At 52.8% G+C, this 26,529-nt stretch overlaps 4 protein-coding genes and 1 long non-coding RNA gene across 9 annotated transcripts in view; 1 reads left to right on the top strand and 4 right to left on the bottom strand.

Moving 5' to 3' along the window:
• Nucleotides 1-986, bottom strand: part of COX14 (cytochrome c oxidase assembly factor COX14) — a 3,237-nt gene extending 2,251 nt beyond the window's left edge. The window contains exon 1 of one of the 3 annotated variants that reach the window (XR_014145696.1): nt 431-679. Coding sequence is in view for 1 of the 3 variants with exons in the window: in XM_081821645.1 (XP_081677771.1) it covers nt 660-825 (166 nt within the window). In the remaining 2 variants the exon portion in view is untranslated. Of the gene's footprint in view, nt 1-430 lie in introns of all 3 variants that reach the window. The other 2 variants (XM_081821645.1, XM_081821646.1) reach the window with 2 other exon arrangements.
• Nucleotides 987-993: 7 nt separating this feature from the next.
• LOC145721788 (uncharacterized) lies at nt 994-13,600 on the top strand. The gene is made up of 2 exons (XR_014145697.1): nt 994-1,111; nt 12,934-13,600. It is a non-coding gene; the product is annotated as an uncharacterized LOC145721788 (long non-coding RNA).
• On the bottom strand, nt 2,664-8,396 carry GPD1 (glycerol-3-phosphate dehydrogenase 1). 2 transcript variants are annotated; one of them, XM_081821644.1, is made up of 9 exons: nt 8,260-8,382; nt 7,894-7,949; nt 7,608-7,785; nt 6,668-6,808; nt 5,907-6,045; nt 5,567-5,679; nt 4,650-4,883; nt 4,321-4,427; nt 2,664-3,326 (listed from the first exon to the last, which is right to left on the bottom strand). In XM_081821644.1, the coding sequence occupies exons 1-9, from the start codon at nt 8,365-8,367 to the stop codon at nt 3,230-3,232; spliced, it is 1,173 nt and encodes a 390-aa protein (XP_081677770.1). In that variant the 5' UTR covers nt 8,368-8,382; the 3' UTR covers nt 2,664-3,229. The 2 variants fall into 2 exon arrangements, with proteins under 2 accessions (XP_081677770.1, XP_006751380.1); XM_006751317.3 differs by lacking the exon at nt 7,894-7,949 and having other exon boundaries at nt 8,260-8,396.
• SMARCD1 (SWI/SNF related BAF chromatin remodeling complex subunit D1) lies at nt 11,211-23,545 on the bottom strand. Of its 2 annotated transcripts, XM_081821641.1 has the most exons (13): nt 23,185-23,543; nt 22,329-22,516; nt 22,001-22,043; nt 21,784-21,906; nt 21,193-21,315; nt 20,076-20,192; nt 18,697-18,798; nt 18,241-18,402; nt 18,047-18,144; nt 16,331-16,466; nt 14,518-14,640; nt 13,056-13,157; nt 11,211-12,929 (listed from the first exon to the last, which is right to left on the bottom strand). In XM_081821641.1, exons 1-13 carry the CDS (start codon nt 23,359-23,361, stop codon nt 12,876-12,878), a joined length of 1,548 nt encoding a protein of 515 aa, XP_081677767.1. In that variant the 5' UTR covers nt 23,362-23,543; the 3' UTR covers nt 11,211-12,875. The 2 variants fall into 2 exon arrangements, with proteins under 2 accessions (XP_081677767.1, XP_081677768.1); XM_081821642.1 differs by lacking the exon at nt 21,193-21,315 and having other exon boundaries at nt 23,185-23,545.
• A 744-nt stretch (nt 23,546-24,289) lies between these two features.
• The window catches only part of ASIC1 (acid sensing ion channel subunit 1), a 23,515-nt gene continuing 21,275 nt past the window's right edge, over nt 24,290-26,529 (bottom strand). Inside the window, exon 10 of the mRNA XM_081818961.1 lies at nt 24,290-26,421. Coding sequence (XP_081675087.1) covers nt 26,317-26,421 — 105 coding nt within the window. The 3' untranslated portion in view covers nt 24,290-26,316. The remainder of the gene's footprint in view (nt 26,422-26,529) is intronic.

Genomic DNA, 26,529 nt, shown 5'->3' with positions numbered 1-26,529 from the left:
TGTGGCTTTGTCCTTTAGAAGGACGGACAGGATTTATACCAGTCGGGAAAAGGGAGGGGAGAGCATTCCCGGAGCTGAAAGCGGCAAAGGAGTGGAGCTGTTTAATCCATCAGCACGAAGGGTGCCCGGGAGAGCCGCACACCAAGGCGCAGCTGACTGTAAGGCAAGGAAGGGTCAGAGCTACTGAAGTCAGAGCTTGGCGGGCCAAGACGCCGGGTTGGAGTCAAGGTTTGACAGGCACCTACGGCTGTCAGGGGTCTGCTGGGCTGGAAGCGGTGCGGCTGGCGGCTCACGCTCCGCGGCCCAGGATGCGCGGGGATCTCAAGGGCACTGAAAGCCGGGGCGTGGGAGGATGGGTAAACAAAGGCCGGCCCGAGACGGGGCGCCTCAACGGACGCGCGGCCCCCGCGGGGCCCTGGCAAAGGCGTACCTGGGTGCTGCCGCTTCCCGGCGTCCCGCCGCGGCGTCGGCCAGCAGCGTCTGGCCGCCGCACTCTGCGCAATTTCCTAGCGCAGCCAGACGCAGCAGCCGGACCACGTACGCGAGGGTAGCGGCCTTTCCTGGGGCGCTACGGGAGCGGAAACCACTCTTTCTGCCTGCCACCCGTCCCGCTTACCCTCTAGGACTAGGCTCCCGACGCGAGAGAGGTCAGCACGCGCCCGAGCCAACACAAAGCCGCCCACTGCGGAGGGAGCCTGCGCACGGCGCAGCGCGGCGGCTCGGCGCCTTTGCGCTTCCGGGACAGTCCCCCTTACTGCGCATCCTCAGACCGGTCTTCCTCGCGGAGAGGACTGTTGAATTCTGGGGGTTGTAGCCATTCTCCATTGACAGAGGGTCTTTGGTGACTCCCGCTCTAGAACCGGAACTTTTAGGATACACAGTCACCAGAGAAAAGACGGTCTTTCTCGCCGACTCAGAGTCAGCCAATCCCCAGCCTGGGCGCCGCGACGCCTCCGGGAGCTGGGTAGATTCTGTCGGGGGCAACCCTCTGGAGGCGGGCCGCGCGCCCCCTAGAGCCTGGAGCTGCCCTCTTCCACGTGGCCCGCTTTGGCCGAACTCAGGGAGGGACCCGACCGGCACCGCGAGGCCAGGACCGCCAAGAAGGCTGCAGGTTTGGTCACGGCCACAGAGTGGGTACGAGGGACGAATCTCTAACGTTTCTGGCCCGTGTTGTGAACTCCGCGCTTGCAAGAAGCGCTGTTAAGAACCAAAGACGCGCCGGGATTAGGGTACCACTTGCGGGGAGAGGGACGGCGTGGGCACCCCTGCCAGGGGCCGGGGGTGGCTGGGATGATCGAGGAGGGATTTCCTTCTTTTGTTCATTTTTCCCTGTGGCATGACTGGAAACATATATGCAGTGATACACCACAGCGTACGAACTGCCGCATGCACTGAAGCGCCCTTCCCCAACTCCTTTCCGGGAAAACCACGATTTATTGAGTAGACAAGAGGTAGGCTTGATGGGAAGGCCTCAGATTGTTAACTGTGGAGTGAACAAAAGTAGGCAAAGGTGTCGGACTAGCTAACAAGGTTACAGCTGCAGCCGAAGGAAAAGAGCTGTGTCTCTGCCCCCACTTTGACCTCCTGGGGAGGCAGCTCTGGGTTCAGTCAGAGCCCTAACCTGGGCCCAGCCAAATCTGGGGTGGCTGTGCCTGCGCTCCCGCAGCCTGATCCAGGCAGCTCGGCCCTTCCCTGGTAAGTCAGTGAATCCTCGAGGGCTAGCGCTGAGGAGCCGAGCCCACCTCCCTGATTGGGCAGGGAGTAAGAAAGGGTTAACATAATGCTGGCCAGAGCCACAGTGTGCCAGGTGCTGCCACATAGGAAGCTGAGATCCTCTGCTGAACATGGCTGGAGCCTGGCAGGCCCACAGGGCCTATTTGTAGCCAGGGGCCCAGGCTGCTGACCTGTGACATTCCCTGGCTGCCAACCCATCCTGGAACAAGGCCAGTTCAAAGCACATTCCCTCCTCCCCTTCCTGTTCTTCCCTCACCACAGTGGGTAGGGTGGTTTTCATTTTTTCCTCCTTGACTTTCCCAGCTCCTGAGGTGCTGATGGAGTCAATACCTCATGAGAAAGCCTTCAAGTGACAACGGAGGACTGGCCTTGGAATGTCGGGGGCCATCAACAAGGACCTGCTCACCCCTCCCTGCTCACAATCCCTGATCAGCCTTTGGGCCACTCGCTGGCCCCCTGGCCTCCTGATGCAGGTGCTGGTTAGCTGCCCTGGCTGCTCTGGGGGCAGCTGAGAAATAGGCACAGGGTTTAGGAGGAGGAAAGGGGTGAAGCCCAGGATGTCCTTGGGAAGATAGAAGCAGGAGGGACCCAACTGACACCTCCCCCAACCAGAGAAGGGAGGCGGGGCAAATACAAAGGTCACAGGGAGCTGAGTGATCTGAGCCTGCTATGAAAAGGTGTAGCTGTCAGCAGATTAGGTTCCTGCTCTCCGAAGAGGGTGCTGGCCGGGAGGGCGAGGGAAGGCTTAGAAAGGTCATGCATGGTGGGGAGGAGCTAGCAAGAACTAGGAAGTCCCTGGGGAGAATGACAAGCCCCAGGGCCAGAGATGCCAGCATGGCAGCAGCTCTGGTGCCAGGGCAGCTTGGGGGAGGTGGGGAGGAACGACCAGAGGTTTCTGAGGACGCAGATGTTGCTAGGAGAAGCTAGGAGGGGGTTGAGAGCTTTGTATTTTGTTAACAGACACAGATCCATTGATGCTGTGTGGGGCCTGGCAGAGGTCAGAGCAAAGGGGTCCCTCAGGCCTGTGTCAGCTAAAAAGCCCAGACCCCTCCTTGGCAGCCCTTGCCTCATTCCTCCTGTGGCTGAGGTACTTCTTTAGCCATTTAACTGGGCTTGGGGATGGGGCTCCTGGTCTGTGTGAGGCAGCAGTGGGTAGCCCTTGCCTCCCTGTCCCTTCATCCTCCCCCCAACACACACACCCAAAGCAGACAGCACTGGGCCTTGATTCTACCCCTCCCAGAAGACAAGGAGAAAGCCCCACATCTGGAGAGGGACAAGGCAACTCCATTTCTGGTGAGAGGTGGTGGCAAGAGGCTGTAGGCTGCTTGATGGTTCAGGATCCCCAGGTAGATAGTTGGGCCCCACAGCCTCCTTATCCTCCAGGAGAAGAGGCTGCTCCATGGAGCATCCCACAGATCCTGGTGGCCAGGTACCCCAAGCTGCTGACTGTCTCCATTGGGGTAAAGAAGCTGCCTGGCCTGGGCCCCAGTTCCGTTCACAAGTGTTCTGGATGATTCTGCAAGCAATGGATGAATTCACCCACTGGCTGGCTCTCATAGCATATCCTGTACACAGCCATGAACAGAGGAAACCTAGAATGGGGAAGGAAAGACCCAGTTTAGCCTTCTAGTATACCCCTACCCCCCTTTACCCCCGCCCACTCCCCCTCCACCTCCTAACCCTCCACTCCCCTACTCTCCCACCTTTGAGCTCAGGCACACTCTGGCTCTCAATTTCCAGTTGCTGAGAATTTGAACTTCCTAGTCCTGGGTTTAGGGTCAGGTTGTTGATTGCCCTGTTCCCTATCATATTGAACTTGCCTATATGATTCCCTGGGATGAATTATTTGTTCTAGTTGGGCCAGCCACTTAACCTCTCTAAGCCTCAGTATCATCAACTGTAAAATGGGACTAACAGAACAAAGTGCAGAAGGGATTATGTATTAATGTGAAGGTGCTCAATAAATGCATTTCCTCTTCCCATCCTCTTGCACAGGCTGCTTCCTTTACCTGGGGCTTTCCCTTGACCAGCCATGAGCTGATCTTCTGAACCTGTTTCACACTCTTACACTAGGATTCTTTCAGACCAACACAGCTCCGCTCTGATCAGCCCATCACCCCCACTGTGTTTGTGCTCCCTGAAAAGGAGCACCTTGACACAGAGACTGTCCTCCTCATGCCTTAGCACCCAGGAGAGGATTCAGGGTACAGAAGGGTTGGCCTCCAGGTAGTGGCTTAGACTGGGGTGGAGGGACAGAGAAGTGAGACAGTCAGTTGAGTTTATTCCTGCTGCCCCAGAGCTCCAGCCCTCATAGCAGAGGACAGGAGGAAAGGACAGGAAGTGAGGCTACATAGAGGTGTCCAAGCAGTGTGGTTAAAGAACACTAGCCTGGAGGTAGTTCAAAGACTATGAACTAGCTGGGGGAGAGTGGACAGAGCAGACTCTTTCCACGCTCTAGTCTCTGTCTGTAAACATAAGGTCCTCTCTCCGCCCGCTTCACCAATGGAGGAGGGATGAGGAAGATGAATGTGGAGAGCACTTCTGGCTGTGGTTCCCTTCCCCAGTGGGGCTGGGGCAGACACCTACTTGTCCACCAGGCCCTTGTGCTGGAGGATGCTGTGTAGCTCCCGGGCTGTTGGGGGCCCCTGCAGCTTCTGCCCATTCAGCATCTCTCTCTCCAGCTGCTCAATGGGCTGTGAAGGAAATAGGATGGGTGATGGAAATGGGAGAGGAAGGTTGTCTGTGGGAGGTGGAGAGTCTGGGGCTCGGATGGGAGGTGGGGTCTTAGTAGGAAAGAAAGGCTGGGAATGCTCACAACAGTCTTAATGTTTGTGCTCAAGAGATGCCTCAAGTTAAATCCCTCTACGTTGAAACTGTTGGGCTGCCCTCCATCCTCCATTGTCCCAGGGTCCCACCTTTCCTGTGCGGGCAAAGGCTTCTGCCACCTTTCGGTTCCGCCCTCCGTAGCAGGTAGTGATGAGGTCAGCAATACCGCAGCTCTCCAAGAAGGTGGCACAGGACACAGGGCCACTGCAGAAGAGCTTGGCAAAGCTGATCATCTCCATGAGTCCCAGTCGGATCACTGCTGCCTTGGTGTTGTCGCCAAAGCCCAGCCCGTCACAGAAGCCAGTGCCCACGGCCACTACATTCTTTGGAGAGTGGAGGTCACAGGTGAGAAAGGATCCTTCCCTGCAGGCCCCTCGGCACCTACCTCACGCTCCTTCCATCAGCCATGACACGCCACTGAATTAAGTGAAGCACAGTGGGTGGGCTCCTCAACTATTTCCACCTCTTGAGTTTCCCACTTGCTGTACCCCTGGGCTCGTGCCTCCTGGCTCCCCAACCCTGCCCCATACTCCATCCTTGAGAACTTTTCCTGAAAACCAGTCTTCTGTCCAGCTGGCCCTCCCATCCATGACTGTTCTGTTCCATATCCCTGATGTCCTCAGCTCTATCCAAGATCCAGAGTTCTGGCCATCAATCTGCCTGGGTGTCCTGGATGTCTTATCTCCTGTTAGCCTGGGTCCTTCCCCAGGACATCTCCTCTTCCCCCTGGACCACCCACTGGAGGCAGGGATAGGGATGTCCCACAAGGAGCTATAGGAAGAAAGGAAGAAGGAGGTCCAATGTTTGATAGTGAATAACTGGCAGGCCTGAATGACCCTGACCTTACTGCTACAATTCTTCCTGTGTGTGTGTGAGAAACTTGGTGGGGAAGGGGAGCAATTGCCCAAGAGTGAGAGCCCAGAGTACCAGCAACCTCGTAGAGCTAAGCCAGGCCCTCCTTCAGGGCCTTCTCCCCACCCCATAGCTGCCTCTGCACCCCTCTCACCTTTAAGGCCCCACAGATCTCTACTGTATCCACCTCTTTCACCACTGTGATGCGGAAATTGGGTGTCTGCATCAGCTTTTTCAGAAGCTGTCCTTGGGTCTGGTCCTTGCAGCCTAAAGTGGGAAGGGGGCAAGGCTTTAAAAGGGGATTCTTGACTCTTCCCACACCTGCCCTAAGCAGGACCTGCAACCCTTTCCCTGGGGGGATGTCCCAGTCCTCCCTCACCTCTGGTGCTTGGGACGCCTGATTAATGGGGAGAAGATGGCTAAATGGGGGGGCGGGGAGTACAGAGCGGGGACGTATGCTGCGCTGTGTATGTAGGTGACGACAGGGCTCTCACCAATGGTGGTCTCACAGAACTTCTCATCAGCCACCTCGCTGGCAATGTTGGCCCCCATCAGCACGCTCATGGGGAGGCCAAGCTGCTCCCCAATCACTTCAGAGATGAGCTTCAGCCCATGAGGGCCCTCGTCTAACCCCTGGGCACAGGATGGAGCTCAGGCCAGGTGTCCTTTATGCCCAACTGAGGGCTTCCCACCCAGAAATCCTGCCCCTTCCAAATCCACTATTCATCAGTGTCCGTCCCCAAAGGCCTCTTCCCCCTGGACCACCCACTGGATTTGGGTGGAGCCTCCCTCCCCCATTCCAACGCAGCCAGAGCTTGCTGTGAGGACGGTAGATCGCACGTGAAAATGAATCCTTTTGAAAATTCTCCTTCCATATACCTTCAATCAACCTACGTCTCCAAGGCCGTGTATCCCCTCCACATCCCTAAACAACCCCCCACAGAGTACCCCAAACCAGCTTCCATCCCAGACACTGCTCCAAACCAGCCCACTTCTCATACCCACAGACATCCCTTGTATGCCTCCTAAATTCCTCAAGACATCGGCCTCCAAACCGATCTCTTACTCCCCAACCAGCCTCCCCTCCCCAGTGGCCCCCAGCACCTATTTCTCAGCCTCCCCAAAGCGACTCCTCCCCTCTCTCCAAAAAACTCTTGGCCTTCTTCTGCCATTTTCTGTTCTCTTCTCTTCCCCCACCCTGACCCCACAACAGTTAGCTGCACCCCCCCCATCCACATGAAGATGTTCCTGGCACCTTAATAAGAGATACACCAATGGCGTTTGCCTTCAGGTGGCCCTTGAGCTGATCACAAATCTTGCCGATGAACTGATGAGGCACCACAAAGATCAGGATGTCAGCATCCGCTGCAGCCTGGACCACGTCTGGTACAGCCACCTGTGGGGGTGACCAGTGCTCATGGGCTTCACAGACTTCTAGCCTCTGTGGAAGCCCATTCAGGAGATCTAGGAGCTAAAGAGGGAGGCTGGTGGGGGGAGAAGGAAGGACAGTTGGGGGATTGAATCTGGAAGGGCTGAACCTGGAGGAATGAAACTGTCTTCCCTCCCCCTCATCATCATCCCTCTCCCTCCAGCTGCCCAGGGCTCTTGAGGACTCCTGGGAACCTCCACTCAGTACTCTTCTAGCCCTTGGCTGTGGGACAGTGAGGGAGGCCACAGGAGGCCTAAGCTTGGCAGGAGGAAGAGGCCAAGTAAGATTTCATCACCCGGCTTCTTAGGGCCCCCAACTGGGAAGGGAAAGCTCTCCCTGCTATCTTCCCTGCTCCCCCTCTCCAGGTTGGGAGCAAGCCACATGGATTTGACCAGGGACCTTAAGTCCAAGGAACAGCCTCCAACTCAGCTAATAGCCCAGTGAATAAGTAACAGGATTAGAGCCTGAGGCAGGTGCTACCCAGACCCCCAGTCTTTGGTTGCCATGGAAACCAACTTCCTTGTCCCCCTCCTTTTTCTGCCTGGAAGCCCATAAGTGTATCGGGGGGGTGGGGATGGGTTCAGGTTCTCCTCAGTTCTAGAAAGTCCTGGAGAGCACTTTGGGGGTTGTGCATAGGGGTGCCCTGTGTCTACAGCAGCCATCCCAAGACGCTTCCTAAGTCTAAGTAGCAGCTGAAATGGCCCCCTCTCAGCAGGAAGCACCCCTCCACTTCCCTGTCCCTTCCTTGCAGGGTTTTGGGGCTCACCACGTTGGGGGGCAGCTTGTGCCCTGGCAGGTATTTGACGTTCTCATGCTGCGTGTTGATGATCTCTGTCAGCTTTCTCCCCCCGATGTCTTCCTCAAACACCCACATGGTCACCCGGGGGTCAAAGTGTGACAGCTGGGCTGCATTGCTTCCCACAATCTTGGCAATAGCTGAGCCCCTAGTGGGAGGGGGGAGGACAGAAAGTAGAAGAGTCAGGGCATGACTGAGGAACGGGGGCAGGGGAGGAGGCACAGGGTGGCGGTGAGGGGACAGTGCAGCAGCCCACCAGATTATTTCCTTGCCATCTTCCTTGTGAGCTCCCGCCACCATGAAAGTGTGTCCCTGGCAGTAGAAAGGAGACTCAGTCTACCTTACACTTTGCAGCTGGAGAAGGGGGCCAGACTTCTGATCTCCCCAAACCCCACCCCCAAGCAGCTTTTCAGGCAGGGAGCACTCTGGAAACTCCCTTCCTGTGGCAAACAGGTGCAGCTGCCCAGGCAGGCAAGGACCCGAAAGGTTTGGGCACCATCTGCCCTGTGAGGGTAGGCACAGAAGATAGCAGGGGTGGAACAGAAATTGGAGGGCACTTCCTACCCACCGTCTGCCTCCTGCCTCTCGCCCTAGCCTTGTACTCCTTGACAGAGCCACTTACCAGTTGCCGGAGCCTACAATGCAGACTTTCTTGCCAGCCATGGTGCCACTTCTCTAACTGATCCAGCTCAGTGCTCTGCTCCCCAGCTCCTCTGCCGACTAGGAGCATATAACTCCGCCACACATGGGTGCAGCCAAGTCCCGCCCTCCAGGGGCGGGCTGGGAGGCGGGTGCCCAGGGAGACAGGGACTCTGGTAAAGCCAGGGAAAGGGGAGGAAAGGGTAGAGACAGGTGGTGAACAGGAATGGGGCAGAGTCCAGGCCCCTCTTCCTTTTAGGTTTGCCAGCTGATGGTGCTAATGAGCTGCTTCCCTTGGCCCCAGCCCTCCCTCCCTGTAATGGTCTCATTTTGAGGTCTGCCAAGAAATAGCCCAGATGAGGAGCAAGTGACTGCCACCCGTTCCCTTCTGTCCCCCAGCACTGAAATAAATTGTATTCAGTCCTAGTAGCAGATGCAGGAATGCTTTCTTTTCCAAGGTAGGAATCACCCCACATAGCCTCTTAGGAACCCAAAATCTCCTCTACAGGTTTGTCCTCTAGCAGTGACAAAGACTATGTCACTGGCCCCACGCTAGCTCTACCACAGGGCTGGGTGTGAGTGAGGTGGGCGGCTGTGGGCTCACTTTTAAAGACCACCTAAGAGCTAGGGGCCTGCTTTGGGGGCATCCCAGCCCAAGGATAAGAGACCCCAGGAGCCCCGAGGGAAAAGGTCATCTGTTACCCACAGTGGTCATCTCAGGGACTCCCCCTTGGGCTTCTCTCCTCACCTCAAAGGATCCTCACCTGAATGTCTTCCAGGACGAGAAGGTGGGAAACGTCAAGAGTTAGAAGCTCTGATGCCAAGCAGATTCTGGGCTTGAAGAGGACAGGAGAGCAAAGAAGGTGGCTAAAGCGTTCACTGTTCTTGAGAGGCTTTGAGCTTCCTCCAGTTCTTTCTTGGGTTTCCCAGCTACCACACTAGGGGCTCCCTCAAGTTAGTGGCTGGCTTGCAAGAAGCCAGAAAGGGGAAGGGAGGCAGCACCTGGGGCAGCCGTTAACTTCTGTGGCGCTTTGTGTTCCTAGATCCTATAATTGAGAGTAAGTGGGGTGTGTGATTTGGGACATGGGAAGAGGCTGGGAAGAACACACTGAGCAGTCCGGGACTCTACATCACCCACAGCCATCTGTTTGACAAGGAAGAGAAGCGGCTCTCGTTCCTAGGCTGATCTGGAGTGAGGCAAATGCCCCTACGCTCCGGCTGCCTGTGCCCCTTGGCCTAGAGGGCGGACACCAGTGTCTGCCCACGTGCGGACCTCCTGGCTCGGCGGAGTGCTGAGTGGGCGTTTTCACCCCCTGGGGCCCCTGCTGGCCGGCGACAGCAGTGAGCACCAGGCCAGAGAGGAGTCTGGGTGCAACCACCGAGAAAGGGTCAATGGGCCCGAGGGCAAGACTGGGGGGAGAAGGTTTTTCTAAGTTCTAGGGACTGCCCAGGAGGGGCCCACCGTATTCCCTTCCCATGGCAGGGAGTTCCTCTCACCGGGGAACATACATGAAGTTGGTAGTTAATGGTTTCCCTTAGGAGTGAAAATGCACCTGCTACAGAGCCAGCCTCATTACCACGCTGGCACTGAGACAAAGGACCAGCGCCAAGTGCCATTCTGGGTGACGCAAGAGAAAGAACGCTTTTGTCCCTGGCACATATGGCGGGAACCCTGGAGAATGGATGTTTATGCATAAAATAACCCCCTGGTTTTTTGCCTAAATTCTCCCATCTCTCATTTTGCCCCTAAAATCATTTTCAGTAGTATGGAGACAACGAACTTGTGCATTTATATGGGAATAAAGAGTGTGCAGATTCAGAACTGGCTCATCACAGAAGCTGTCTGTACTACTAGAGCTTTCCCCCAGAGCGAGCTGTAGATTATCTGCTTGAAATTAATAATGGTTCATCAGCCATTCATTATACATGTAATTAGCCTGCGTAAAAACAGATGCCATTTCAGTGTCCTTGACATCACTTTTTTCCGCTCCCAAGTTATCAACCCCACACAGTCTCCTTTTCCCTACTCAAGTCCGATAAACCCCCAAGTTCCAAATTGGGAACAAGTTGTAACCTGGGTGGGTGTGACTGCATGCAAGGCACTACTTGCGTGTTCCCATCCATGAAGGCAAAGGATAATTTTTTTTTACTACAAGTTTAGAATGTGGTCGCACTCCCCCTACATTCTGAAGCCCGTTCTCGGGTAGAACCAAACAAGACAGCGGCACCAAGGAGGCAAGTACGAGCCGCCAGGTGAGGAGCAAGCACATTATGATGGGGGCTGCAGAATTTCATGCTTCTGCTAACAGATCAATCCCGAGGGGCAGGTTATCTGTAGCCATGAGGAGCACAACACAGCACTTCCATGCCAGTCTTAAGAACTGAAATCTCTCAGGGCCGTGAAAGTGGAACCTTAAAAGGACTGGCAGGCAGAGGCACACAGTCTTCCGCTGCGCAGGCCCTCGCTAGATAGGAGCCCTGGGAGGAACTCGCCTACAGGTGGCTCGGAATCAGCAAGCCTAAGGAACCGCAGGCGCCCCCCGGGCAGTGCTCTGGAGCCGGCGGGTGCCACAGGGAGCTCAGCAGGGTGAGGGAGGAGATCGCAGTGCTACTGGCTCGTAGGACCTCCCTACCGAGAGCTGGGGGCAGGACGCTCAGACCCAGTGAGGAAGCCCAATAATCCCAACCAGTACCCGGCCTGCTTGGACCACTGGGCTGACAGAAGCAGCTCTCAGGTGAGAACCTGAGGTCCACAGGGTAGAAACCTTGTTTTCCACCCTATCTCTAGTGCCTAGCACCACAGCGAGCACACAGCAGGCGCTCAAGAAATATTTGTTATTCAAATAAAATGAACAGACACCATGAGCATGGCTAATGGTATCAGAGAAAGAGCTCAGGGAAGAGCTCTCCCTCAATAGGTAGGGGGACCCATCCTTCAGAAGATTCTTTTATTAAAACCGGGTGACATCGGTAAGGGGACAGTACAAAAAAAATTTTGGTCCATGAAAAAAACATAATAATTCAGTTAATAAAAACAGTTATCTTCAACAGGGACACTATGTAGGAGTGCTGAACTTCCTTCTCATGGTCCCAGCCCCAAGGACAGAGGTTGTCCAGTGTCTGTGGGGAGAACCTTTTAAGGGAGGGATGGGATAATGGGAGGAACGGGAAGATGGGGAGAAAATTCTGTCCCCGGTGTGGAAGAGGCAGGGATATGGGGCTGGAGGATGTGCTCGCAGGAGCCTGAGGAGGGGGTGGGGAAGCAGGGGCTTTTGTCAGTTCTGTGGGTTTAGAGCCCAGGCTGAACAGAATTCCCCTCTGTGCCCAGCTGTCTCCCACCCTGCTATGTTGAGTCTGCGAGCCTGGGATATGCTAACTTGGGGTGATACAACCTGGAAGAAGAATCTGAGGCTCTCCTGGAAAGATGCAAAACCATCTCAGTTCCAAGGGGCCAAGATCACAAGGTCCTGCTGCTACCTGAGGGGGTCTGAAGCTTTGAGGGCAGGGGCTGGGGAGTCACAATCCTGTGAGGCAGGGAGAGGGAAGAGTCACAAACCCAACTCAGAGCTATTCGCCAGCCCTAGGCGCTTTCACTCCTCAGTGCCCTAGAAGTCACCAGTGGGTGTCAACTGGGCAGACAAGGGACAGGAAGACAGGGATGGCCCAGGGCTTTTACCCGTTTGATTTGAGGCCTGTTTCTCTATGAAGGGATAGGGGAGGCAGGATGGAGTGAATAAATGAGTCACACCTCCAAGCAACAGCAGGAAGGAACGGCCTCTGCTGGCAATGACAAAACCCCAGGTTAGATCCCTGGGGCTCTGACAGAGAAAGGCAAGATTCCCCCACCCAAATGCCCTGCGTTAGGACAGCTCGAGAGCAGGGGATCCTAAAGACAGCAGCTACAGGGAGTGTGCTGGGAGGGAGCACTAGTTAACAAACTCCAATACTGATGTGGACCCCCTACGAGGGAGTAAGAGAAGCACTGAGACAGCAGGCCAATCCAGAGGGCTGCGGACTGACCTGGGGCTCAGTGGGGCACAAGAACCAGGGTTCCTTTAGTGCTAGAGGGCAACAAGTAAAGGGAGAGTGTGCTCCAAACCTGTGGAGGGAAGGAAGGAAATTGGATTCTGTTATCCAGAGAGCCAAGATCAACTAGCTTATAGAGTGCCCCCAGGCCTGAGTCTCAGAGAAGGGGCTAAAGCTCCCAACTCCTGGGTCTCTGAAGGGCAGGATCAGTGTAGCCGGTCCCCTTGAAGACCACCTGGCCTTAGGCCCAATCCATTCAATGCACTGATTACCACTACAGGTTCTCTCTCTAATACTATCTAGAGGTCCTATGTAGACCAGGGGAGGGTAGAGGCACATGGGAACTTTGTGGGGCAAAGGGAAGCTGGGGGACAGGAAGGGATGGGGTGGGAGAAGAGGGTGACAGGTGTCTTGTGGGACAGAAATGCGAGACCCTCTTCATTCTGGTGTTGTCCTTGAACCAACAGCATCCCCTGGAAGGCCCCAAGCAAGACCAAGGCAGGTGCTATGAGGCAGGCAGCACAGGGCCCAAATACGAATCGGTGCAGCCAAATCAGGGCTGTGGAAGAGGCCCTATGTATTTCGGATTCCCAAGGCTTGCTCTAATTCTTGTCGTCTCTGCTGCACCTAGGGAGAAAACAGTGGAGGGAGCAGGAGATGAGACAAACCAGAAGCTGGCACCTCATACCGCTGACCCCCATCTGGGGTTCAGACCCCTTGCTTTTCGTCAGTTTCCCATGCCCAGGCACCTACCTTGGAGTAGAAGTATCGGCACACAGCCTCCTGAGCCCAAGGCTGGAAGTAAAACTCAGCTCGGCGCTCTTCCTCTGGGTTACCCACCACATCGGTCATGGTCTGGGGGATACGGGAGGGGGAAGAGAGAGGAGAACAGACTTGTCTCCCTCCTTCACACCTGTTATGGACTGAATTGTATCCCCCCAAAAGATGTCAAAAATCCTAACCCCCCAGTACCTGTGAATGTGACCTTATTTGGAAATAGGGTCTCTGCAGATGATCAAGTTAAGATGAAGTCATTAGGGTGGGCCTAATCCAACATGACTGGTATCCTTATGAAAAGGGGGAACTTGGACACAGAGACAGACATGCACAGAGGGAAGACGATGTGAAGACACTTGGAGAACACCATCTGCAAACCAAGGAATGCCTGAGGCTACCACAAGCTAGGGGAGCGGCCTGGAACAGATTCTCCCTCACAGCCCTCAGAAGAAGCCAACCCTGCCAACACTCTGATTTCAGAATGCCAGCCTCCAGATAAAAATAAATTTTTGTTTAAGGCACTCAGTTTGTGGTACTTTACTATGGCAGCCCTCGCAAACTACTAATACAACGACCAAAGTCACCCTTTGCTATCAGTGAGTCTATTGCTTTGTTCAGGGACCCTTTCTGGCACCCCTCGTCCCTCGCTCCTCTGCTCGGCCTTTGTAATTAGTCACAGTCACCTTTCACGGAGAAGGAGAAAACTGCGGGCACATTTCACTCGTTCAATGCTCACCCCCCCTTCCTTGCCTAAGCTTGTGGTGCTCCCCTCTCTGAGAAACACCTCAGATCCCACCTTCACCATGGGGCGTTCCCCAGCTATCCCAGCCTCACCTACCTCCCTTCTCCTCTGAATTATCGCAGTGATAGTGGTGAGTTCCCATCATGACTTACGTGGTTTACAACTTTTTTATATCGGATCAGTTGGTTCCCTTCCCCCCAAAAGAAAATAACCCAGTCTGAAATAATCCTTTCTTTGCTTCTGCTAATAACTTCCTTGCTCCTCCCCCCACGCCTGTCTATCAAAACCTTCCATTCTGTACAACTCCTCAGAGGGCCTATTTACTAGAAGGGATGCTGTCTAATTCATGAATCATTGAATAAAACCAATTAGATCTTCACATTTTAAATAAATAAATAAATGCATAAATCCTATTAGCCTAGTTTCTCCAAACAGAATGCAGGTTGCTCTGAAAGCAGAGATCCAGGTCTGCACTCCGCATCCCCTACGATGTGACACCTCACAGTAAGGAGACTGGATAAACACTCGATGGCTCCACCTCATAACCTGACTCGATTAGAAAACAGACCTGAGAGCAGGCTAAAGAAAATCTGGTCCTTCACTTCCCCCTCCGGCTCTTCTACCAGATGCTACAGAAACAAAGCAAATCTGTGCCTCACTGACCTAAGGCCCTATGCACCTTTCCTAGTTCTTTACCTTGAGGTCCCGGCACTGGGACTGTAGCCAATCATTGATGAAACCCTGAGGGTCTCTGGCGAAGCTCAGCATGAACTCCCGCTGGGTCTTCAGCTGATTGATAGTTTCTATTGTCTCATGGATCTGAAAGGAAGAGAAGGACGCTCCTAACATTTCAGACTGGGAAATGCGAAGTTACACAGCAGACAGTGCCTGCCACTCCCAACCGAGGCCTGGAGTGCTGCCCAGCGCTCAGCATTCTTTCAGCAGGTATGTGCACAGTGTCACACACCCCACGTGGCCGAAGTTTTCCTTCTGGTCTCCACAACGTCCACCATGGGGGGAGCCGCACGGCGAATACTTAATCCACAGCACAAATAGGTGCAAAAACACTCTGAGGTAGGAGCAGTGGTACAGACCACTGGCTCAAAAGCTGTGCTCCAGAGGTCTGTTCCTGCCCTCCCCTCATCATCCATACTCGTCCTGGCAACTTCCTTCACTGACAGATCTTCCGTTACCACTGACAGGTTCGTGAGTCCTCAGTCTACAGACCAGTCCATTTTCTAAACTCCAACCACTCCATCTGTTTGGACATCTCAAGGCACCTGAAACTCTCCAAAATGAAATTCACTACCTTTCCCCCAATACTCACTTCTGTTCTCCTGTTGCCAATCTGGATGAATACCACCATGCATCCAAGCTGAAACCCTGGGAGTCATAATGCCTCCTTCTCCCTCAAGCCGCTCCCCGCCATCCAAATCTCTTCAGTTCCACTTTGACACCTCAGATTTACTTCTTTTCATCCTTACTGTCAGTACCACAGGTTTAGGCCTCCACACTGGCCTCCTATTTGGGCTTCTGGCCTCCAGATCCGCCCCTCTTACAACTCACTTTCCACTTTCCTGCCAGTGATCATTCTAAATGCAAAGAGCATCACTGCCTCCAGTCTTCAGGACAAAATAGAAACCAGTTTCCCTGTATCAAAGCTTCTTCATAGTTAGGCTCCTGCTTCCCTGTCCAGTTTCTTTTCCCCAAATTTCCCATCCCTGGCACCCTGAAATAGACCTAGCACATTAAACAGCTTGTACTTCTTGAACATACTTCTCTCTCGTTTTTACATACCCTGTTCTTTTTGCAATGTCCTCTGCCTCCCACACCCCTAAACACTATCCTTTCTGCCCTTTCATTAACTCTCACTTTGTCCTTCAAGATTTAGTTGGGGCACCAACTCTTCCAGGAAAGCCTCCCTGTTCTTTGTGTTCCTTCGAGCCTTTTCTGGCTTTACCTGCATGGACTATGTCTAACCAAGATAATAGCAGAAACAGCAGCAGTTATTGTTTTCATGTGCCAGATACCGTGTCGTCTTTACATACATCGTCTCACTGAATCCTCACAACAACCTTATAAAAAAGCGATAGTCTTGGGCGCCTGGGTGGCTCAGTTGGTTAAGCGACTGCCTTCGGCTCAGGTCATGATCCTGGAGTCCCCGGATCGAGTCCCATATCAGGCTCCTTGCTCAGCAGGGGGTCTGCTTCTCCCTCTGACCCTCCCCCGTCTCATGTGCTCTCTCTCTCTCATTCTCTCTCTCAAATAAATAAATAAAATCTTAAAAAAAAAAAAAAAAGCGATAGTCTCTATTTCACAGTTCAAAAACTAAGGCTCAAAGCTCTCCGAAGTTACGGCCAGAATCCTAGCATCCAGCTCCAACTGGTACCTGTGCTGGCGTATACTAGGTGTTAATACATCCTGAACCAATGTCGAGAATCAAAAGACAGCCTACGAGCTGTGGCAGAGGGCTGGTGGCACCCAAGCTACCCAAGGCAGGGGCCCCTACCTTGTTGTCTAGAGTAGCAATCTCCTGCTGGCTGGCAGTCGACAGCAGGAAAGAATTCATCTGGGTCTTCAGAGTATCATCCACTTCCACATCGATGTCATAACAAGCGGTCTTTTTCTGATCATTTGGGTCAACACTGGGGAGGAAACCAAAAGGGACTGGTAAAGGGCTCGTCCCCTAAGACCTATTTACACAAGATCCAGAAGAAGGCCCAAGAATGAAGGTAAGGGGTCGACTGCAAGAAGGCACAAGAGAACTTCTGCATGTAACAGAAACTTCCTGTACCTTCCTTCCAATGGTAGCTACATGGTGTTACATTTGACAAACTCTCCAACTACACTTCAAGTGTGTGTGACCTACTGTATATAAACCCCAACCAAGCTACTATGTTTTTTTAGATCAGTGGTAAAAATTCAAATGGTCCAAAAGATATCCAGTGAAAATGAAGTTTCTCTCCCTCCCCAAAGGAAACTACCACTGTAGTATCTTACATACATTTCTTCCTGTTAAACTAAAATTGACCCTGAAAATAAATTCAAATAAAACACATACCATACAAAATAAAGTAAAAAGCGGCTTAACTTTAAGCACAGGGCAGATGAGCTATTAACAATCCAACATATAAATCGTAGGAGTTACTGTTGGCTGAGTGACAGCTCAGGATATAAAGGAAGGAAAGCCTTATTGGAATTAACACGGAGTAAGGGAAAGAAGGCAGAGAGACTGTAGCCAGCCGCCTGCTGCTCTGAGGAGGGGGAAGGGCATTCCTTCACTCCATGTCCAGTAAGATGCCTTGCCCATCCATCTTCTGAACGGAACAGAGAGAGGAGATAATGGAACTGCGGAGTCTCAGGCTGGAATGTTTTACCATCCACAGAAGAGATGGGAGCCCGTCCGCGATGGGCTGGTAAATGTCTAACAACTGATTCTCCAAAAGAGGAGGGGAAAAAAAGCCAATTTGGAGCATTTGCTGATTTCTGTGGTTTAAATATTCCCAACGTGGCTGGGTTCAAGCTGCCAATGTTATGTCACTGATCACGGAGCTGCGATGAGATGTGCAGTAACACGCCATAACACATTATAGCACTTTACTTTTCCAGAAGACCTACGTTAGTTTTTCCGAGGAGGATCTTCCCGTTTACGAGAACAGGCGAGAAGCAAAGCCAGCGCTTGGCACCGCTGTCGCGGCAGCATGTCCCCGAGGCAGCGCGTGCCCCGAGCAGCTTCTCTGGGAGAACCACAGCCAGCATCTCGGCAGCGAGCCACCAGGGCTGTGACTTGTGTCTGTGAGCACGCGGACTTTGTTTCTATTTATTTTGCGTGAAAGAGGTCCTTCTGGGGGTCTGGGACGCTCAAAAACGTTTCCACGTAAATTAAAGGTAACCGCTTTGTTGCTTTATGCCACTTTAGCTCGTGAGAAAGTCTTCGCGGGAACGCTCTCCTCTTGGACAGCAGGAGAAACGGACTGCTGTTTCCACCAGACGTACGCAGCAGACGTAAGTAACCTCGCAAACACAAATACTGGTCAGATGTAATAGAACAATTAAGAGATGATGAGCTTGGGGGTGTATGCTACCCTCCTTTTCACCAAACGGTGAGTGTAAAGAATTTACATCACTGCTATTTGACAACGTGCTCCCTGAAAATCGGACAGCCGGTTTGTGAGAGCTGGTGCCCGGCCACCGCAGCCCACGGCGGCCTCCCCTACGTACCCACCTGATGATGTGATTAATGATGATGGGCTCCGGTGGCATGAGCAAGGCGTGCAGCCGCTGAGGGATCTCTGAAAACTTCATACGTTGAGACTCGAAGATCTGTGTGAAAGAGGAAAAAGGCAGCTACGAAGTGGGCATTTTGAGCACAACTAGTGCTCCACTGGACTCCGGCAAAAGAATGGGTCCTTTTCTTACCTGCTGGAGGTACTTGTCACAGATGACAAACTCCCGCTCGTGAGGGTCCTGGAGCTTATGTGTCTTAATATATTGCCACAGTGCTTGGATGATCACTGGACGGGTCTGGGTGTGGATGCCCAGGAGCCGAGCCAGGCGAGGGTCTAATTTAAACTGGGGAGGCTGCAGAGAACCAAAGAGGACAGGGATGAAGCTAGTGAGCTGGGTCTATATGCATTTTGGGGTGCTTTAGCGTGGCCACACATTCAAGCCATTCAACGAGCATTAATGTAGTGCTTTCTCTGGGGCCAAAAAACACTAGGAAGAACTCAGAGATGACTAAGCCCCTCTCCTTGTATTTAGGGAGTTTATCGTCTGGTGACAAATCACCCACAACTAGACTTAAACCTCTGAGTGTCAGGCTGCTGATGGGAGGTGGCTGTGAAAGCTAGGGCCCCTGACGTCACCCCAGAATACCTGGTAGTCCAGCATCAGGAGGACAGTACACCGTACATTCACGTCTCCTGGCCGCTTCACCTGGAAGCCGTCCGTCTCCTGGGTAGTGGCGGTCCTGTGCCACTAGAGAGAGGAAGATGTCAGGGGCTGCTCTCCCAGAGGAAGAGCTGGGGTGGGAGGGAAGAGCGTCTGTAATGACTGAATAGTCAACTTTGATGACTGAGGCTATTGGGAAAGAGCAATAGCAGGAAACATTTCTGAACATTGCATAAAGATCTCGGATTACTGTCTGTACATAAACAGATTAACCTTTGATTCTATTTAGGGTCACATTTAAATTAGCCTAAATTTTCAGTGGTAACTTTATCCACCAAATGGATAATACATTATGTGCACAGTAAAAAAAAAAACATGGCTATCATTTCTTGAATACTTACTATGTTCAAGAGTCTTCTAAGACCTTTACCTGGGATTATCTCATTTAATTCCCACAACTTCCACATAAGATAGACACAATTAAACCTATTTTACAGATGAGCAAACTAATGCTTAGACGAGTGGAGTAACTTGCCTAAGGTCAAACAACCACTAAGTGGTAGTGCTGTGATTTGAGCTCTGGCATGTCTGATTCTAAAGCCCACTTTCTTAGCCACTATACTCTACTGCTATAAAGTCAAGTTAAATATATTTACAAATTTCTATTGATTCTATGACTTACTTCCCTTATTAGATGGTAAAGACCTTTCCATGTCTCTTAGTGGTTGAGCTTAAGGGGCTGCAGCTACACTGGCAAAGAAAGGAGCAGGTTAAGTTCACTCAGGGAGCTGGACTGTCTCATTCTGTTTTGACTGTACCCCAAAGAACACTGTCGCTAACATGGTCTTCAGAACACTGTGTAACCAGGCTTTATAACAAAGGATTTCTGATGATGCGGGAAGTGAATCTAAACAGAACAGGAGCCAAAAGGAAGTCCCCGATCTACCTATAGAGGTAACCTTGTAAGGACTAGAACCCTATTAGCTAACCGCCTTAATTACAGCACCTGCTATCAGGAAAAAGTATGAGTAGGGTGTGGATAACTACATCTCACCATTATTAATAAGCAAGATGGAGAGATAACCTGGAATGTATAAGAGGCCTCCATTAGAATTTCCCTTGGGGCAGCAACCAGGATAATAACATTAAAAAGGTGGGACAAGTCAGACTGCAAGAGCTCTTGGGTTCAAACAGTATCAGAACAGCTAGTGCCACCTGGAGGTCAACGTGCAAACTGCAAGGGTAGTACTTTATACTGGGGGTAACCCTGTATACCTCCCCCTCTCCCTAAACATTAAAGTTGGGTTCCCAAGTCCCTCATCCTCCAGTCATGGACTCAAAGCCTAGAGGACAGAACTACTCACTTCTACCAGATGGTTGTCTGGCCCATACAGGTCTTTGTCCAGTTCGATCACCAAGGACTTAAAAAAGGAAGAGAATTTCCTCTTTTGTTTGGTGGCATCATATTTGGACAAAGCTGACTAGAGGAGAGAGAGGAGAGATCATGTTAGAAAAGACCAGAAGAAATTCCTCAAGACAAAAATCCCATTAAAAAGGAACCCACAACAGCAGTGGGAAAAAAACTCAAAAAACTGTCTTCTGAATCTCTCTCAGGAGATGACAAGGTCGGTGTCTGGGGGTATTAAACCCATCAGAGTAGCCACAGAACCCTGAAGAAGCAGCTAATAACATGTACAGGGTCACTGACTTAAGTTAAGCCAAACCGTTGCCCGTAACAAAGCGAGTCTGAACAGAGAAAAGCCTGACTCTAGAGGGGAAATGAATCACAGGCAATAAGCAGCCAGAACAAAAACAGCTTTATTTGGATGGAATGACACCACCAGCAGATGGACTGGACCTATATAGAGAAGGAAGCTCTGACACGGAGCCCCAGTTTTCCTGCAAAAATGCATTCAAATTAGCTTGCTTATGAATAGCTAAAAACAGAGAGTGCAAGGAATGAAAGGTGAGCTTCTGGGGTAGGAAGTTTGGGCTAATACCTGTCAGCTGATGCTCCCTATGAAGCAAAGAAAACTATCCCTCTTAAACTGTGAGAGGTCTCCAATGACAGTTGGGAAGGTGGAGATACCGCAGTGGGAATCAAGGACCTCAAGGACTCAGATAGAAAAACATGTCTTCAAGTGCTAAGTGCAAACTCACTTGATTTTTAAGAAACAAAAACCAAAAACTGAATAATCTGCAGATGCTAAGTCCAATGGCCAGCACCATCAGAAGGAAGGTAAACAACAAATCAAATCCCAGAACAATAAGGTTCTTGATATGATACCACAGCGAGGGCCAAGCTGTGGGAGCCAGACACAAAGAACCATTGTCTTTTAGTGCAGGGAACACAGTGACCCTCTCCCTGCTGTTCCCAACAGGAGCTGTGAGCACCGATCAGGCTTCCTGCCAACCAGACAACATTGCTTGCTCCCAGCAGCTCCCACCCTAGACGTCAACCACAGTGGACTTTGAACTCACATCCTCCAGGAGCCGTCCTTCTACCCGAAGCTCCCAGGAAGCCACCGTCCCTTCCCCATCCTCGGCATCTGATTTAGCCGGGTTGAAAGTGTTAGAAATGAAAATTCGCAGCTTCCGTTTTTGCTGAGGAAGGCAGAAACAGGATTGATGGTGGGGCTTCAGTGGTTTAATATTGAAGACAAGCTCTCCCCAAACCCCCAAATTACTCCTAACAGACTGGCTTACTATCTACCCATTCCCTGGGGTGGGTGGATAGAGATTCCATCTATAAGAATACAGGCCACTGGCCTGAGTGCAAGTGCATACACGAGGATGCCAAACAGACAAAGTCATGCAAGGTGCCAGGTTCCCAAGGTAGCAGAGCAGTTATGGCAAAAACACGGACAGGGTGTATTTCTGGTGCAAGAGATAGCAAAAGCCCCTCCCCCTTTGCTGTTCAGTTCTAATGTAATTCTCAGTTCGTAGGCGGAAGGGAGATGTAATTTAAATGCCAAGGAGAGCTGCGCTGTGCCTTTGATTTCTCATCCGAAGCCCACTGAAGGTTCCCGAGCCCTCTCCTTTGGCTCTCTGCCTAGCACTCTCCTGCATTACCTTGATGGGACGTTTCAAGGCCTCCTGGATATCTAGCCGTTTCCTCATGATAGTCTGGTCCAGTTTCCTTTCAAAAGCCAAGAGATCCATATAGGCCTGGGATTCTGGTACCAGTTCACGAATCTTAGGAACAAAAAGATATCATTGGGATCTAGAGCTGACCATTTCTATTTTCAAACTCAGCACATCCTCAAGAAGACCTACAGCCTGGACTCACCCTTTGAGGTAGAATTTTGTCAGCCATCTTCTTTTTCTTTGCACTGTTTGGAATAAATACTGTTATCAGGTTGGGATAGAACTAGCCAGAACATGAAGACAGACTGGTCAGCACCTCCGTTTATAGGAAAATGAAGGGACTGCAAAGCATCTCTCAAATCAAAGACACTCCGCCCATCCCCACCCCCACCCATGTGAGGCATTCTGAAGAATGAGCACCCATCTGCTGACACAGCACCACCACTTCTGGGTTCAGTCTCTCCCATCACCTGTGTCCTCACGGGCTTCCTCCCTCCTTCCCTCCCTCCCTCGCCCCAGAGTCATCTTACTTGTGGTTTCGATTTTGGACCGCCTGCTGCTGGACCTGCTGTATCTGCTGAGGTGCAGGTCTCTTGCGGGACTGGTCCATCCCTGACTGGGCCAGGCCAGGTCGGACTGAAGGGTTCCCCCCATAGCCAGGGGGTCCCATGGAAGGTCCCTGAGGTGTCATTCGGCTGCCTGGCAGCATACCTGGTCTCTATAGAGAGGAGAGGACCCAGAGATGTCATGGCTTCCCTACAAACCCCACCAAGAAAAAGTGAGAGATGGCCTGAGTTCTTTGAATGAACAAGGCTGGGGGTGGGGTGAAGCACAATGGAAGGAGAGCCCTCTGTCTCTGAAATCCAAATAACTGGAGCGTCCTGTACTCCAGGTACAATTCCACAGGAGAATATAGCCCCAAAGCTAAGAGACACCCAGATTATACTCAAATGCTCCCCAGTCTATTTTGTATCTGACACATTGGGCATCTTCTCTAAGTCCCACATTTACTCAGATGGTACTGCCAGCTATCGTTTCCTTAGAAGCTGACCTCAATTTGCTTGCTACACCTTCTGTGTAGTGTTCCTCCGGGCACTGGAACTGCCCTAGCCCTTTTGCACTCCGGTCCTCACATGCCCACCTCTGGCCCCACTTCAACCACGCTGTTTCTGTACCCTGACTCCCCAACGGAAACAATGCTCCCAGGAGCAGGTGGGGATGCTAACCGCCTCCCTTCTCTTCCTCCGCACTGCCTGCCCTCACCCCCACTCAGGGCCCGAATCCCTCCCAGGAGAGTCCCTCCTACTTCTCCCCCACCCCTGTCAGTCCCAGGCCCCCACTCGGCCCCGCCCCCGGCCCGCGCGCCCCTCCTCCTGCCCCACTCACCGGATAGGCCGCTCCGGGCATCGGGGAGCGGTACAGCCCTTGACCCGGCGCCGGGCCCATTCGCACGGGAGGCCCCGGAGTCCCGCCCGGACCCAGGGCAGCCGCCGCGCCCGCCCCTCCTGAGGCTCCGGCACCGCCGCTCGGAGCCACAGACTGGAAACCCGCCCGGGCCGCCATCTTCCCCCGAGCCGCTGCTGCAGCTGCACAAAGAACCGGAACCGGAACTCCCCCCGCCCCCCGCGCGCCCCCCGCACGCCCGCCTGTCCGCCCGGCCGGCCGGCCGGCACGGGAGGCTCGGAGCAGCGAGACTGTGGGCTAGAGGGGGGCGACTAGCGGAAAAGGCGTGCTGACCACTCCCTCCCGTCTTCGCGCTCGGGGAGGGAAGACCATAGAGAAGAATTCCGGGATAGAGAGGCCCTGTGAGCGGGCGCCCCCAGGCCGACGGGAGGAAGACAAGGCCCTGGAAAGGGGGACCACACCTCAGCCTCAGAGCTCTGATGACGGGGGTGATGGAGTAACTGCTTCATGCAGGCGCAGGAGATTTAACTTTCTAAAGCGCTTTGTTTTTCGTTACCTTCTCTTACTGCTGTAAGCCTGGGGGGGCTGAAGAGGAGAATGCACTGTTTATTCCATTTTACAAACCGGAAAGCTGATCTTAGTGAATGACTTCGCAAAGATCAACCAACAAGTTAGCAGTAAAGCCAAAGCCCAGAATCCAGATCTTCTAGCTCATAGCCCAGGGCTCATTCCACAGATACCGTACCTCAATAACTACCTCACACCGCAATTTGAACCCAACTTTGTCCCTGACCTTTAAAACCTAACCTGCTTCCAGATTTTATTTTTGGATTTTGACCCTGCCCCCTCTTTAAAGAATCCTTTGTGCTAGGACTTCTCTTTGGGACTTTTGTTGTCTTTCACCTCGCCCTCTTTTCCTGGCCAGTGGTCGAAACCATTCCTGGTGTGATGGTCAGTCGGCCCCATCCCAGGAGGCTCAAGCCTTCTTACTTCTCCCTGATTGTTTGGCCCCAAGCTAAGCTCAGCTCTAGGCACTTCTTGGTAAGGCCTCAGTACTGTTCAAATAAGAGAAGAACGACACTGAAGAGATGGTTGAAACCCAGTTTATTAGACCAGAGGCATGCGTCACCCATAGCCCTGCCTGCGGTTCCCCATCCGGTGCACACCCATGGGCCTTGCTCCTGCTTCCCTCTGGAGAGGTCTGATCTCCAAAGAACTTCTAGGAACCAAGAGTTCCCGAAAATCCCATAGTCTCACTCTGCAGCTCCAGACCAATGCACAGGTGACCTGCCAAAGTCCTGTTCTGGGGTTGGAGACCAAGAGACAGTTGGGTAGAGAAGGCTTGGGAAGGGGTAGGGCTCTGGCCTAGGAGGAGTGCCTGGGGGAGGGGGCATGGCAGGCCCTCTACCTCATTCATTTCTCATTAAGATAGGAAGGGAGGGACAGAACAGCGGAGCTTTAAAAACTACCCCTCTAGGCCTGTATTTTTCCCACCATTACCAAACCGTACCTCGCCAGAAAATATAAGTGGTGGGCTTGGGTATCAGGTGCGGAAAGGAGGCTGGGCACCCAGACGAAAGGAAAAGTCACTGACTGCGGACCTCAACTTCTGCTTGTCAGCACCCCACTGCTCCAGCTACAAGTCACCAATCCACAGCTCCCCTTGTCTCTGATACCCTTGGCTTAGTGTGCAGAGCAGATCTCCATTCCCTGGGTGGGGGGCTCTGTCTGTAGCTACCCCTTCCCTGGGGAGGCCAGAGTCAGCCAGGCAAAGGGCATTGGGATGGTGGAACAGGGGAGGGAATGTTAAGGCTACAGGGAGGGCGTAGGGTGCCCGGGGTTGGGGTGAGAGGGTGAGGCCAGAAAGAGGCAGAGCTTGTGATTCACAGCTTCCTTTATGTCGCCACCGAGACAGTGCGAAGGTTACAATGCGCGTGTCGTCTCCTTGTGCTTCTCAGAGGGATGTGTGTACACAGTACAGACACCAGGGGAGAGAGTCCAACTCTTTATACAGGCAAAGGCATTCAGAGACCAGGGAGGGAGTGGAAACACAGAAAGGGGAACTTTGGGTGGGAGGATGGTTCTTAGAGACAAGAGGGGATGGGATAGAGACAGACAGAGTTAGGGGAAAGTATATACAGAGATATAGCAATATAGAGTCTGTATCATATAGAAATAGAAAATGCAGATGAGGCTGTTGAGAGAAGCAAATGAAGTTGGGGAAGAGGCCTTGGGAGAGTTCCATAAGAAAATTTATGGATGTGGCCCTCTGCAGGGGCCCCTGGGAGAGGGACCAGTGAGGTTAGGCACCAGTGCCCCTCTCCCTGAGCTGGAAGCCAACCAGCTGGATCTTTCATGGGATGGTAGAGGAGTGCTACCTCTTGGGATTTCTCTCCAGCAGTTCTGGGGTGGGGGTGAACTTACAGGTATCAGGATGTGGCCTACAGCACCAGGGCCACATCTTCTCCCCATCATCCACTTCTTCAGGGGATACCCCACCCCCAACTCCCTAGAGACTTCACATGTAAGGGGGTGGGGATGGGACTAGGGTCTTAGTTCCTGCCTGGAGACTTGGGGTTGGGGGGGTCACTGGGCTGAGAGGGTCTCTTAAGGCTGGGGAAGCCCCCCCCCACTAGCCCTCCCCTTCAAGGTACATTCTCTGGTTTGGGGCCAAATTCCAGACCCCAAGGATCCCCTCCACCCCCCACTGGGAGGGGCTTTGGTGACTGGCGGCAGCAGAATGTAGGTGGACACTCAGATGACAGACAGACAGACAGAATTCAGGCTGGGAGCTGGGGGAGGCAGCATGGAGCAGAGAGGGGCAGCCTGAGGTCACCTGCCCCTTTCTCTCTTTTTAGTTAAGTTTAGTTTGTTGTTGTTGTTTTAGATTAGTTTCGGTAAAAATAAAAAGAATGGGATAGAGGCAGGGAGAGGGCTCTATGGTCAAGATTCCTTCCTCACCACAGACAAGAGGAAAGGACTGCCCAGGAGTGGGGGTCTACCTTGGGAGGGGGGAGTGAGTCCCCAGGGCAGATGTGGGGGGGGCGCGGCCCAGGGCCCCCTTACTGTCCTAGCCCTCCCCACCTAGGCCTTTGGTACAGTGGCCTGCGGGGCTCAGCAGGTAAAGTCCTCAAAAGTGCCTCGGGCCGGATGGTGAGGTAGGATGTTGGCAGCATACGTCATCCCGGCAGGGTGGCCCCGGAGGCTCTCACACGGGTTCTAGGGGAACGGCACAGGACAGGGACTGGTTATCAGAAGGGCCACAGGTGGTCCTGGGGCGTGGGGGAGTCAGAGGAGAAAAGGTGGTAAGGCGGGGGGGGGGGGGGG

Source organism: Leptonychotes weddellii, chromosome 5 (genome assembly GCF_054177405.1).
Source record: "Leptonychotes weddellii isolate Sample4059 chromosome 5, ASM5417740v2, whole genome shotgun sequence".
Classification (NCBI taxonomy): Eukaryota; Metazoa; Chordata; class Mammalia; order Carnivora; family Phocidae; genus Leptonychotes; species Leptonychotes weddellii.
Note: the sequence above shows the minus strand (reverse complement) of the source record. Positions and strands in the feature narration are given on the sequence as shown.

What these genes read in the sequence shown, in the direction of transcription:
- GPD1 (XM_081821644.1), bottom strand. Translation starts at nt 8,367, where the DNA reads ATGCTCCTAGTCGGCAGAGGAGCTGGGGAGCAGAGCACTGAGCTGGAT. An exon ending in GATGGCAAGGAAATAATCTG is followed by an intron (nt 7,786 to 7,893) that starts GTGGGCTGCTGC and finishes CCCTCCCACTAG; the next exon opens with GGGCTCAGCTATTGCCAAGA. An exon ending in CCTTTGCCCGCACAGGAAAG is followed by an intron (nt 4,428 to 4,649) that starts GTGGGACCCTGG and finishes TTTCCTTCACAG; the next exon opens with CCCATTGAGCAGCTGGAGAG.
- SMARCD1 (XM_081821641.1), bottom strand. Translation starts at nt 23,361, where the DNA reads ATGGCGGCCCGGGCGGGTTTCCAGTCTGTGGCTCCGAGCGGCGGTGCC. An exon ending in TCCTGATGCTGGACTACCAG is followed by an intron (nt 18,403 to 18,696) that starts GTATTCTGGGGT and finishes GGTTCTCTGCAG; the next exon opens with CCTCCCCAGTTTAAATTAGA. An exon ending in ATCATTAATCACATCATCAG is followed by an intron (nt 16,467 to 18,046) that starts GTGGGTACGTAG and finishes TTTCCTCCCCAG; the next exon opens with TGTTGACCCAAATGATCAGA.